Source organism: Epinephelus lanceolatus, chromosome 11, assembly GCF_041903045.1.
Source record: "Epinephelus lanceolatus isolate andai-2023 chromosome 11, ASM4190304v1, whole genome shotgun sequence".
NCBI classification, from domain to species: Eukaryota; Metazoa; Chordata; class Actinopteri; order Perciformes; family Serranidae; genus Epinephelus; species Epinephelus lanceolatus.
In genome coordinates, this window is record NC_135744.1 from 31,726,714 (window position 1) to 31,740,547 (window position 13,834).

General features: G+C 41.7%; 1 protein-coding gene across 3 annotated transcripts in view; it reads right to left on the bottom strand.

Annotated features, from left to right (window-relative positions):
- caln2 (calneuron 2) overlaps positions 1-13,834 on the bottom strand; it is a 44,137-nt gene that overhangs the window by 29,048 nt on the left and 1,255 nt on the right. The window contains exons 1-2 of one of the 3 annotated variants that reach the window (XM_078172507.1): positions 12,983-13,401; positions 7,159-7,283 (exon numbers count right to left, since the gene is read on the bottom strand). In XM_078172507.1, coding sequence (XP_078028633.1) covers positions 7,159-7,283; positions 12,983-13,041 — 184 coding nt within the window. In that variant the 5' untranslated portion in view covers positions 13,042-13,401. Of the gene's footprint in view, positions 1-7,158; positions 8,455-12,982; positions 13,402-13,834 lie in introns of those variants that run through there. The other 2 variants (XM_078172506.1, XM_033634127.2) reach the window with 2 other exon arrangements.

The following is a 13,834-nucleotide window of genomic DNA, read 5'->3' on the forward strand; positions in this document are numbered from 1 at the left end:
TCTTTCCTGGCAAAGAGTTCTTGTCCTCGTGTGAAGGCAGAAATAGCATGATGTTGTCATAGTGATGTCAAACCTCTTAGGCAGGAGGTCAGGGTGGTTGAGCCATCACACTGTGTGACTGGTGACTGCAGTTTGTATCCCATCACTTACCCTCCTACCTCTATTCTATATCAGTTTCTTGAAATCATTACTACAATCAGTCACTATTTTTATACCAACAATGGATTAAATGACTACTTGCAGGTTACTCCTAATGACACACTCACAGAGAATTTTCATCTGACTCTGCAGTTTCCCTCCGCTTTTGTTTTCCAGCCCACAACTTATCTGTTTTAGTTCACTGTTTTCAATGATAAAGCTCTAAAAACCCACTGTAGTACACCACCTGTTCAGCACCAAACAGCAGACAGACACAGTAATCGACTCGCTGGTGCACAAAGTGGAGCATCTAGCAGCTAAAGAGACAGATATTTTCCTCAGGAGTCGGTAGAGACCAAAAACACAGCTAACAGGGAGTGAATGTTGGACTTGCATGCATCACATGGCCAGATACATGACTCCAAATGAATGATAATTTTGCTCTGTATCCACAACTGTTCGCTACTGTGTTCAACTTAAAAGGTGATGACATGTCAGTGTTGTGTTTACAGCTTGTTGCACTGCCACCAAGAGTCAAAAAATCAATTGAATGCAGGTTCAAACAAGCAGTTTTGGTGCTTTACCCAAACCAAACCTTAACCACAGTCTTGTCTCACTCCCAACTCGTCAAATACTGATGGTTGGTCAGTGGCCCTTTGGCGCCACATACCGATGCATCCAAAAACCCTTGTGCAGCAGTATGAGATACACTGGGTGGCTGCATTTTTTGATGCTCTGAGCAACAGCCGCAGTATAAAGAATAAACAAACTCTGGACTTTCACCCGAGAAACCACTGTTCGTGTCCAACCAAAAGTCAATCAGGTTATTTTAATAACAACACAGTGTGCTGGTATGAGTAGCAAATTATGCTAGTAGCACATGTCACATGACTTATTATGTTAGTAACAATAGCATTTTAAGCCAAACCTAATTTTTTTTCTACACCTAACCACATGATCTTGTTGCCTAAACCTAAGGAAGTCAATTTAAAAACAAAGTGTTTTACCTATGCAGGCTGTTCTCATGCATTGCTCATACATTTTCCTCCGTAAGGTAATGCACCAATACCCTTTCTGTTTCTGTTCCTGCCAGGCTTGTGTGTTTCAGGGGGCGTGACTGGCTCTTCCCGCTGCAGCTGACGAGGCACACCTGTTTCCACTCAGCTCATCAACCTGCCTACTAGATAATTCCGTCTGTGTCAGTTATGCTTAGCGTACTCCTTTCCTGTGCTGCTTCTGTAGTGATTTCGTGCCTTGTGCATTTTTGTGCTTACTTGTATTTTTGCCCTGTTTTCCATGTGCTCAGCCTTTGTGACGTTTCCAGAGTTTCGTCTCTCTTCACTCGTGGACAACCTCCTAGCCAGCTAGCACCCTGCCTCCACTGCCTGCAATTTTGTTTTTTCCTTCATCAATAAACTTTGTTTGTTTGTTTCTACACATTTGCGTCTGTCTCTGCTTTGGGATCCAGCCAGAAACCAAAACCTAACAATATATCCCACATGATCATTAGCCAGCAATTCTCGTCTAATCTACATATTTGGGAAGACTGTGATCATATGACTAATGCGCTGACGGGAGTAAAGGGACTGCTTAGGATGCTCCCCATAAAGAAGCAGGCTGGGGTGTTTGGAACTGTGTGAATTTTGAATGAACTTTAAGGCATTTTTAGGTACGTCCTCACCATGTTTCTTTTACTTAACCTACCAAAGTAACTCTACTTCTCTAAACCTAACTAATGTTATGCATGTAACTTTAAGTAACTTTAAGTAACGTCATTTGTGGGGGGCTAATTTGTAGAATATCATAAAAACTGTATGAGGATATGATGACCTATGTTCTAAGTTCATTTTTAAAAAAGACTGTATGCATTTATCAAGCAGAAACTGTACATTTCCTGTGAAAATGGAAGTTTATTTTGAAAAGACACAATACAAGTAAAGAGTGTAAATTGACACACCATCTCTGGGGGTCCAAAACAGATGCTAGAGGGGTACCTAGAGCATCATAGCTTGACATGTGGGACCACTAACGAAGCGTCAGTATTTGACGAGTTGGAAGTGAGAATGAGTTTTTTGACGATCGAGGCACCACATTAAAAAAATGCTGATATGTGTCAATGACAAATGACCCACTTGTTGTTTTGGTTTGAAGACTTGCTGATTTTAATAAGTTGTAACCATAAAAACAGCTTAAAGACTTTTCACAATGCAACAGCAAACCATCAGATGGTGTCCGTGAGATGAAATAAATGATTAACAGATTTTGGCAGGTCTGTAGATGGTGCAGAAGGGTGCTTCCCTGATGCTGATAACAGGCTCTCCCATTAACTGGAAGTGCTGGGGCCATTCTCTCAGGCAAATCAAGGTGAGGGCAATCTCCCGCTCTCCCTTCGCCCCTCCCTTTCCCTCTCTCTCTTTCTGTCTCTCTTACATCTTTATATACTTATTGTATTTTACAAACCCCAAGGGACCTGTACCAATCCCTCCACACAGCACAATCTCTACCAGCAGTGCCAAGAGCATTTCCGACTCTCTCCTCCCACATAAAAGGCTTCCTCCTAACTTCAAATTGTCAGTAAACGAACACAGCTCACGAGGCATCTATCTGTTCGTGCTGCAGAATTACTCAAACCTCCGAGGACCTTCTTACAAAACACCCTGGTCAATCTCTGGCTAATTACCTGTCAATCAGTTGGCACTATCTGAGTGGGGGTGGAGCTTTGAGCCGGGGTGAAGGTGGTCGAATGTATCGACTTGATAAAGACAGCAGGGAGACAGGACAGAAGTCTTTATTCAACATCTTTTCACAAGCGAACACTCCATTCTTTCTGTGGATCTCTACACTTCAGGGGTGGGAGAGGGTGTCATTTCGGCTGGCATTCAGCATTTGTGCAGATCTTTACAGGAGAAACACAATCGAGAAGAGTAATAGCCTGCTACGAGACAGAATTTAAATCACAATTTCGCCGAGACTAATCCTTTTCCTAACTTAAACAATGAATTTTACATGAAGTTCATCTCTCTCTCTGTCTCTCTCAGGCTGTGTGTCATTAATATTCTCGTCCTGACATGCTGCTCCTTCCTTCCTCTGTGTAATGAGTCCGTCTCAGATCTGCCTCCTATGACTGTCTTTGCTCTGTCAGCTGCGTGAGAGCCGAAGTTCACTCGCAGCCCCCATATAAGCCTGTGAATATCCCCAACGGCTGATAACTAGACTCGAGCGCCGAGCCACTGCCTCCCTTTCTCTCTCTCACTAAATAAAGTGAGAATCAGAGGCAAGGGATTGGGAATGCGGGCGAGCGTGCAGCCTCCCAAAACAAAACGAGATGTATTTGTATGCAGCTCAACAGTGAAGAGTACATTTTCAATAGGGTACGAATGAGCTGGTCCTTGATGTATTGCTGTGCGATGCCTGTGTGTGTTTGTACAAGCATGCAGCCCAGCCTGTGTGCTGCTGTGTATTACGATTTCATCCCCCCAGGACTGTACATGTTCTCACTCTGATTGATGAATGCCTCAGAAATCAGAGAAAAGGATAGCGGCGATCCAACACAGGGTTGATTAACTAGCCTTCTATCTACACTAACAGATGATCCTAGAAGAACCTTCAGCATCTCTCTGAAGTGGGATTAGGAGTTTTTAAATGCTGGCAGCAAACACCACGGATCTTTTGTCCACATCAAACACGCCCGTTGGTTGCGTTGGATTTGTGGCTGACAGGGCTTAGATAATACCCGCATCATGATGTCTGGAGTCTAGGAGTCCAAATTTAATTTATATAATTGCTCGACACAGGTCCAAACTATTTTACCCTTCTCGCTGCCCTTGACAAACAAACCCAGACAGAGGCCAAACGGACTAATGATGGTGAGACATTTCAGTCACTGTTCCAGCTCTGCTTTCAGTGCACCAAAGCAACTGTTTTAGTGAACTGGGTTGAGTCGAGATGTGCACAAGGGACATTGGATTAAAAGATTTATGCTACAAAGTACTTCATACCAAAGCTCATTCGAGCAAACTACAATAGACCACATGTATAAACACAAACAAACGGCCTCAGTCAGAAACACACTCTCATGCTCTCGGTCCTGGCTCGGTGACGAGATTAGCTGTTTCTTTCCCTCCAAAGCAACCCACGTAACAAATGTATGCACTCGTTGCAGAGTAGAGGTCTTTGTTTTGTGCAGCCTGTCATGCAGCACACATGAGGTTGACATCGGATAGGTCCCAAATGTAATGACATATAATGTGCTTCAGGATCCGACAGTCATGCAATCACTGAACACACACTGACTGCATCAGAGTAAAACCCCTCTGTGTCAGTTTAAGCCAATTTAAAGGATACCTGCAGTTTGGGTGTTATTTTCTTAACGCTGGCCAATGATTATGGTAAATTTGCACTCAGCAAAGCAATTGCTGAGCTCTGGGAAAATGCTTTAATTATGTCCAACAGGGCAAAAAGCACAAGCAGTCAGAGGATCATAACCTGAAAACAAGCTGACAATTTTGTCAGATTAGATACCTCTTTATTCGAAGGTAATACTGAAAGTGAGTACATCTGTAATGACGCTAATAATCCCTTATTCTGATGCACAGGAAAACTGCAATTGCACACAACTACAGCAAACACTCTAAGTCAAAACTGAACCACAAAGTTTGGCAGTTTGAAATTTGACTGATCTTGTTTGCAACCTGGCTGTGAGACAATTAAAAGAATCTTTCTTTTTTTGGTTTAATGCTGCTATCTCAAGATCCAACCCATTCTCATTCCCTGGTCATCAAATACTGACACTTTGACACACCCCTCAGAGTCTGATAGTGACGCACAGGGCACCATTTAGCGTATTTATGTGACGCACAGCTGGTTGAAATAAGTACATTTATTACATAACATTATGCGACATAGATATTACCTAATACATTACATTTAAAGTATGTGAGTTACGTAATGTTACGTTAAAACAACACTGACCTCTTGTTTCAAATAGGAAACGAACTGTGGTCTCCTGGGTGATTTTGTTTGACCCATCCACCTCCCCTCCCTCCCACTGTATGCGGACTTTCTCTCTCTTTATACTATGTCAGGTGCTCTCAGCATCAAATATCACTGCAGATGGGTTTAAATTGGAGTTAGTTGAATATAAGGTGTGTCTCATAAAGATGTTAAGGGTGCATTGGCATCAATGTCACATGCTGAGTGGCGTGACAAAGCATCTGTATCTGACCACTTGCAAATGAGAATGGGCTGCAAGATCACAGGTTAGTTATTATTATTATTATCAGGAGGGCCATAACAGCATGCACAGATGTTTTTTTGATAACTGTAGCAACTGATTTAAGCTGAAAATGTCATATCAGAGAGTACCCATTATATATTAACGCATCACACTGTACTTCAATCATCGGACAGTCCTGACAGGGATCTTGAAGGCTGAAATCAGGAGTGATCAAATACACCAGACACTCATTTTGGTGTTATCCATAATTATCCTATGATCTCAAGAAAACAAAAGACATTTTCTCAAGATAAATTATCTTCACAAATCGGCCTTTGTTTTCTAAATCAACCCATTATCATGAGAAAATGAGTTTTGTTATCTCAGGATAATGAAATAATTAACTCATGATCACGAGACAACAACATTGAAACTGCTGCTCTATTTTTTTTTCTTAGCAATGTTGCCACATTCCCAGATCGCCACTATATTCACTCATTTGGTGACTTATTAACATGTCATTGTATCTAATACAACCAATGGCCAGAGCTACAAAAATAAAACCCATGTTGTTTTTCTTTTATCATTATCATCTTGTATGAGACAACACTCACATAAGTCCTTTTTGAAGTGATCACGTTCAGACATTTTGGTAAATTTTGGACTTAAAATGCCTGGAGAAATAAATGTCATTAATACAAGTCAAGATGCATAATCTCCTTATAATAAAACTAACACAGCCCTATTAAGTCTAAATAAGCTTATCAACATTACTAGTAGGTCTAATCATTAGTATGTTTTATCATTAGGTGGCTACTCTGCAGCAAGGTATTTATGAAAAGTAAACAAATCTGTCTATGCACTACTAAATTCAATATTTTCCTCCAAGATTTTTCCTGTCTGGATTTGGAATCCACAGCTAAGGAGCTGCCAAGGAGACTCAGGACAAGCCACCACTCTTGATGTTTGGCAAAATTTAGAGACAAGGCGTCAGGGACAGGCAGTAGACATAGTTATGACTCACATTTTATTTGACGAAATGTTTAAGCATGTTTTAAAATTTGTTGTACGCCTATAGGGTAGCCTACACATTTTTACAATTGGATAATGTAAGAATCACTGTAGGCCTACAACAATGATAAATGAAAATGAAAATGTTCAAAAATAACCGTGATGTTTTTTCCATGTAGCCTAATTTTTGGTCAAAGCCACAGGGAGCCATTGGAGAGGGGGCCTAAGAGCTGCATGTGGCTGCGGAGTCGCAAGTTTCCTCGCCCTGATCTAACCAAACAACTATGGCCACATTAATTGAATGCAAAACAACATACTTTTGTTTTACAGAGGCTCCATTCAATACGAAGGATTTCACTTATGTTTTTGGTTGTTTACAAACACACTGGCTTCACTTCAGCTTCAATAGTCGAAGTCGAGTTTCATTTTCATACATTCTGTGGGTGTTGGTGGCATCAATTTTCATGCAAGACGGATTGAAAACTTGAATTAGGATACCAATACATTGGTGTCCTACTTCTGCCGTAGTCATATATATTTTATTTCTGACATACACTGCTTCACTCTGAGTCCTGTAACTGATTTTATTTCCTAAGCAACATAATTGGAAACCAATGCATCAAGTCAAGCTCTGACAAAATGGCTAAATGGAAAAACTTTTCCCCGGGAGAATTGACGCGTTGTAACTGCATTGTTCCAGCAGCGGAACATTAATTGCTAGTACCTCATACTTTACTCTGCACCCCCCACCCTCCCACCACCCCCTCTCTCCCTCTCTGTGTGAGCACACTCACCTCCCAGCTCCTCTGTGGAGATGCTGGTGAGCTGGAAGGCTTCGCTGCCTTCCGTCAGGGAGCTGCTCAGATAGTTGTCTGGATAGAGCAGGCCCGCCCGCACATGGTGGAATGGCATCTTCTCCCTGCAGAGCAGACACACACACACACAGAGTCTAAATAAACTTTGCATGTGTGTGCATGTGTGTGTGTGTGTGTGTGTGTGTGTGTGTGTGAGCAAGAAAACTACAGGTAAAAGGGATTTGTGTCTCAGTGTGTGCATGTGTATTCAGACTACCAGCACGGTCATGAGCCCTTTTTAGAAACACAAGCTCCTGCGGAGGGAGCATTGTTCCTCATGCTCATTCCTGGGAGAAACCGCTGTCTCCTTGTGGCAGAATCACAGTGACAAATTATGTAATCACATTATAATTCAATGGAGTCACAAAAAATATTTCGCTGTTATTGTTCAGATAAATACCATCAGAGTGCAATCAGGAACTCAGTATTATCTAGTGATAATTCTCTCGTTGTCTTTCTCCTGCTCACTCTTTGTTCAGGAAAAGCACTAAAGTCCTGTCACTTGCTATCCTTTCCTCTAACCCCCCCCATCAGATCTTATGTCCCCCCAGACGATCCCAGCTGCCACCTAACACCTCACCAAGAGACCTGCAGGGCTTGACAGGGCATCCATCAACCGCGGCCCCTTCTGTCGTATGATCAGAGTGACTCTTTGCTTTGATTCATGAGCGCTGCCCCTCTGAGGGCTTTCCCAGTGTAACATTTTGACACTGGCGATATGCTTCATGTAATATTCCTGCCAATAGTACATGCTGAACTGTCGAGGTGAGGGAGAGAGAGAAAGATAGGGAGGGAGGAAGAGATAGAGATCCCGGGAGTATTTCGTGAGCGTGCCGCTGCCAGACAGAAGAGATAGAGATGGGAGTGGGGATGTCTCTGTCATAGAAAACAAGGTCCAAGTATAAACCTCTCCTCTCCTCTCCTCTCCTCTGTCCACACTGTTATTTGAGACTTAAATCCTTTGTGGATCTCAATGAATCAGAGCCAAGGGAGGAACAGGACACAGACTGAGCGTAAAGACAAAGACAGTGTAAAAGGTTAAGAGCTAAGGGACAGGTGCGAGCCTGCTCTGGTGATCTGTAGAGGACACCAGGTGTGAAAATAGCTGTGTGTGCATGAGACAGAGACAGACAGCAGACACAGTGTATGTGCAAAAAGGTGTGTTTGTGCACATAGCTTGTGAACTCTGAAATTTGGTCTTCAGTCCATCTGGTCCTGGGTCTGCTCTTGTCCCACCTGCACAATAAAGGTACTCAACATTTATCTGTTCTGCAGACAGGAATTTCAGCAAACAAGATCCATACACACACACACGCTGAGGTCTTATTGTTAGATGGAATAGTTGTGTTATATATTCATGGATAGATTACTGAATGGGCCCACTGGGCACAGACCCCGAGCCCCAAAGTGTCAGGGACCCCCCTGACCTTTACCTGCAAAATGTCACTCACACTAACACGTCCTGAGCAGAGACTCAAACTCACCACAAAGAGACGCAATGTATCAGCAAATACATACAAACATTACTACAGAAATGGGCAAAGCAACCCAAAAAGACACAAAGCAAACACGAGACACAAAATAACCACAAATGTATACATATCAACCAAAAAAAAAGACACAAAATTACCACAAAGAGACACAAAAAGACCCCAAAAAAGACACAAAACAACCAAAAAAGACACAAAATCAACTCAGAGACACAAAACAAACACAATGGGACACAAAATAACAACAAATATATAGAAAAACAACCAAAAAAAGACACAAAATTACCACAAAGCGACAGAAGAAAACTTCAAAGACACAAAACAACTACAAAGAAACACAAAACAACCAAAAAAGACACAAAATCAACTAAGAGACAAAAAACAAACACAATGAGACACAACATAACTACAAATATATAAAGCAACCAACAAAAGACACAAAATGACCTCAAAGAGACACAAAACAACTACAATGGAACACAAAACGACCAAAAAAGACACAAAATCAACTCAGAGACCAAAAACAAATAAAATGAGACACAAAGTAACAACAAATATATACAAAAACCACAAAAAGACACAAAATTACCACAAAGAGACAGAAGAAGACCTCAAAGACACACAAAACAACTACAAAGAAACACAAAACAACCAAAAAAGACACAAAATCAACTAAGAGACAAAAAACAAACACAATGAGACACAACATAACTACAAATATATAAAGCAACCAACAAAAGACACAAAATGACCTCAAAGAGATGCAAAACAACTACAAAGAAACACAAAACAACTACAAAAAAGACACAAAATCCACTCAGAGACAAAAAAACAAACACAATGACACACAAAATAACTACAAATATATAGAAAACAACCAACAAAAGATACCAAATTACCACAAAGAGACAAAAAAAGACCTCAAAGAGACACAAAACAACTACAAAGAAACACAAAACAACCAAAAAAGACACAGAATTAGCTCAAAGACAAAAAACAAACACAATGAGACACAAAATAACCACAAATATCTACAAAACAACCACAAAAAAAGACACAAAATGACCACAAAGAGACACAACATGACCTCAAAGAGACACAAAACAACTACAAAGAAACACAAAACAACCGAAGTAGACACAAAATTAACTCAAAGAGACACAAAACAACTACAAAGAAACACAAAACAACCAAAGTAGACACAAAATTAACTCAGAGAGACACAAAATGGACGCAAAACCACAAAAAGATGCATAACGGCTACAAAGACCAGCAAAACAGCACAAAGGCCGTGTGTCTTGCTTCTATGTAGGAGAGGTGGTGGGGCCTTTTGCATATCTGTGCCCAGCAGCTCATTGTCTCATAATCTGCCCATGGTTATATGCAATCCTTAAAGTGTGACTATGTGACTTTGGAAAGAAGAAATAACACATTTTTCCTCTTACAAATAAAAAGAATTTCTGAACACTGGAACACACTGCTGTTCAGTTTCATACACTCAGGGCTTTTGTTGCTGCAGCCTTACTTGGTTTGGTATGACCTGAAGCTTGTTGTTAACTAATCTTAGCTGGTGTTAGTTTGCTGACTTTTTGACTCTTTTCTTCTTGTGTTCATACACTTAAGGTCAGATTTGCCCACTGTTAAGCAAAATAGTTTTGCCTCAAGGTGCTTAAAGGTGCAGCATGGTAACAGCAATGAAATATTGCCACATCAAGAGACTAAATTAATTTGAATAAATAAAGTTGAATAAATTAAGTTGAATAAATAAAATAATCACCGAGAAGATTGGCAGCCCCTCTGTGGCATCAGGTTTTTTTTTACAACTCAAAACAGCACAAAAGCCCTTTTCCTTAGTTTCTCACAATGGCAGACGAAACAACAGAAAGGCTGATTGGAAAAAGGATCACATCACACATGTTCATTTTAAAGCAATGGACAAAAACGTTTGACAGCAAGCAACAGGTTTATATGAAATATATGACTATAAATATTACCAAATGCATGAGGTAGAGAGAAATTGGCTGTTTTTTAAAGGCATCATATCTAATTTAACAATAATATATTGTTGTTTATTTCAACAGGTGACCAATTAGGCCATCAGGTGTACCAGTACACATGCATGTACTTGAGAAAACATGTTGGACACACTTTTTATGGTGCTAAGTGAATTTGTTGGAACGTATGTGCAAATACAGCAGAATTGTGCATTGTTAATCTATATGAATGCACACAAGCATGCATATAAAAGGTTAATTTTTGAGTGTATTTCAGCAGAATGAATACATGTCCATGTTTAAATTCCTACTGGTGCAAGTTTATATGTGCACTTGTGGATGTTGGGAGCATAGATGTAGGTTTTGGGGGTATGCGGAGGACACATTCCCCTAAATATTTGGAACATGTGCATTTGTCCCCCTCCAGTAAAGGCATGAAAGTAACATTTATTAAGTTAGTGAAATTTCCATCATGAATTGATGCAGAAAACGCAAAAAATGACCCTTAGAAATTCACCAGAATGCAGGAAATTACATGCTTGAGGCTCAAAGTTTCCTGGGGGAAGACCCCAAATCCCCCTTTTCGTACATGTCCCTGTCAATGTTGAAACAAAACTACGCCCTTAGTTGGGAACATGCATATATATGAGATGTACCATTGTTATTTTCTCCCCTTTAGATGGCAGTGGTGGGAGGAGAATTCACATTATTATGCATGAAGTTTGTCAATATGGATCAGTGATCTCTGGTGCATTTACAAGTGAATATGTTCATGGAAATGACCAAAGAAATGATCACAAGAGTCAAAAAATAATCATGATGAAAAACGATGAACATTTAATGGCTGTTAAATAAGCCACAGCCAGCTGAAAGCCCCCGATTCTTCAACTCCTCAAATTAAACAGGACCCAGCAATTACTTAATCAGTGGACAAATTAATAAGACATATGATATGAAATTAATATGAGAATATATTTTAACAGTCCATCTGCTCTCACAATTGTTCCACTGACAGAAACACCCACTCACTCGTGGCAAAAACCAGCAGACGCATACACATACATCAAACTCAGCCACACACTAATTCTCTTTCTTTCTACCTCTCTCACTCACTCCCTATTTTTCCTCCCATATATTTTTGGATTGTGGTTTTCCCACTCGTGAAAACACAGACTGTTGTCACAGAGACGGGCATGAGAGCTGACAAGGACAAGCTTTAGCAGAAAACCTCCATCTGATAAGCCTCATCGCCTGGCTGAGAGCGGGAAGAGGAGTGGCAGAAAGACAGACAGATGGACAGACAGGTGAGAGAGAGACAGAGAGGGAGGAGGGGGTGCAAAGGGGATGAAAGGAGCAAATGAAAGCGGTCTGGCTGACAGTGTTTGAACTGTTGGGTCACCTGCACCCCAGGGAGTCGAGATTCAAGTCCACAGCGTGGTGATCAGAACAAATTTAAGCTCAAACTGGAGGGAAGAGGCTGAGATGAAGGTAAAAGGAGCAACTGAGATTGAGCCAAAAGCTGGGAATAGGGAGAAAGGAGAATCATGTTTTCTCCTCACCTCCCTCTGTCCCCATGGAGTGGAATGCATTAGCAGGATGGCAGAGAAGAGCGGAGAGGTCACAACAGTATTTTTCTCCAACAGCACATGCACAGCGCTGCCATCACAAGCAGGCAGACAAGATAACAGTATTAACAGAATCAAACCGTATTCATCAGATCAAAGGAAACAGGTTGTTACTACTGCCGCAGCCACTGATTAACCATCAAAACATGCAAAGCTGTGTGATTTGGCTGCATCCAAGGACTGTGATGTGCATGCGATGTGTAAGCTGGCCAGGCAGACATCAAAATAAATCAACAAATTATTCTGTTTTCACTTCAAGCCACTAAACCGTCAGTTAGCTCTCCACATCTCCTCCACTTTTCAGAGATAAGGCCCCTGCTGCCTGCCAAATATAATGAGGGACCACAGTTGATCAGCTGAAGCACCATGTTATAGAAAGGCAAACTGCAACTCTGTGATTTGTCAAACAAACTGGACGGCAGACAAATTTTACACACCAAAGGACATGTTACCTCAACAGGCAACCAAGAATAAAATGGCTTCTTATTAGATCTGCAGCTAAATCAGTTATAAAGACAGTTGACAGAAATCAAATTCTAACTCGCTCTCTTTGCTGTCTCTGCTCAATGTCACACTGTCAGTGTCCTCCTGAAGTCACCTTGGGCAAAGACAAGCAGCCTCCACACAGCTGTGATCTCTGCTGTCTTTTTCTTACCCATCAAGGCAGTACGCTAAAAACATTTCCTGAACAGAGGCGCTGGATGGACTGCCCATCTTGTCGCCTACAGCCGTCTCTCCCGGAGGTCAACCTGGGTCATCCAACACGCTTTCTCTGACCCCACCACCAGCTGCTGCGTCAACTGAATAGTTCTGATGCTTCACCACCAGCAGCCTAGGCGGAGGTGATGTGGACGTGTGCGCCCTTGATCTTCTGTCAGGTGGTCTGAATCGACGCTCGTTGGGTGTTAAGAGTCCCACCCGACGGGAAAAGAGTTGGACACCCACGACAGTCTGCCACACTGCGCGCCTCTGCAGCAGAGTGAGCGCAGCTGGACTCACATCGCCTGATATTCAAATTCGCTGCTACATGTCCCCCTCATTGTACCAAGAATGGGGTGTCTGAAAATAAAATTTTAGAAAAAAGAAAAAGAAAAGAAAAAAAAAAAAACATTCATGCGCGCTACCCGCCAAAAATGCTCGCACTCACACCGCCCAACACCACGCACGTACCGTAACACCCTCCATCCGTTACCATCCACAGGCGGGTCCCCCCGGGGTATCAGATGATGAATGTGAGGCAGGTGACAGATTTGGCCATCACGCTTTATGACTGTGGAGTTCTAGAGCATCTGGCAATGAAAATGAATACAACTGGGCTTTAGACTGCAGCCAGCCCCCATTTATCACCACCAATATGTGAGCTGCTACAGCCTGAGTGAACAGGAGAGCGGCTGATAAGCCACAAAGCACGATGTATAGTGATGAAGTGCTTTACGTCCCACTGCGTGTTGAGACAATTATACTGTAATTACACTTATAGCGCGCGTGTGATGTACCTATAATCACC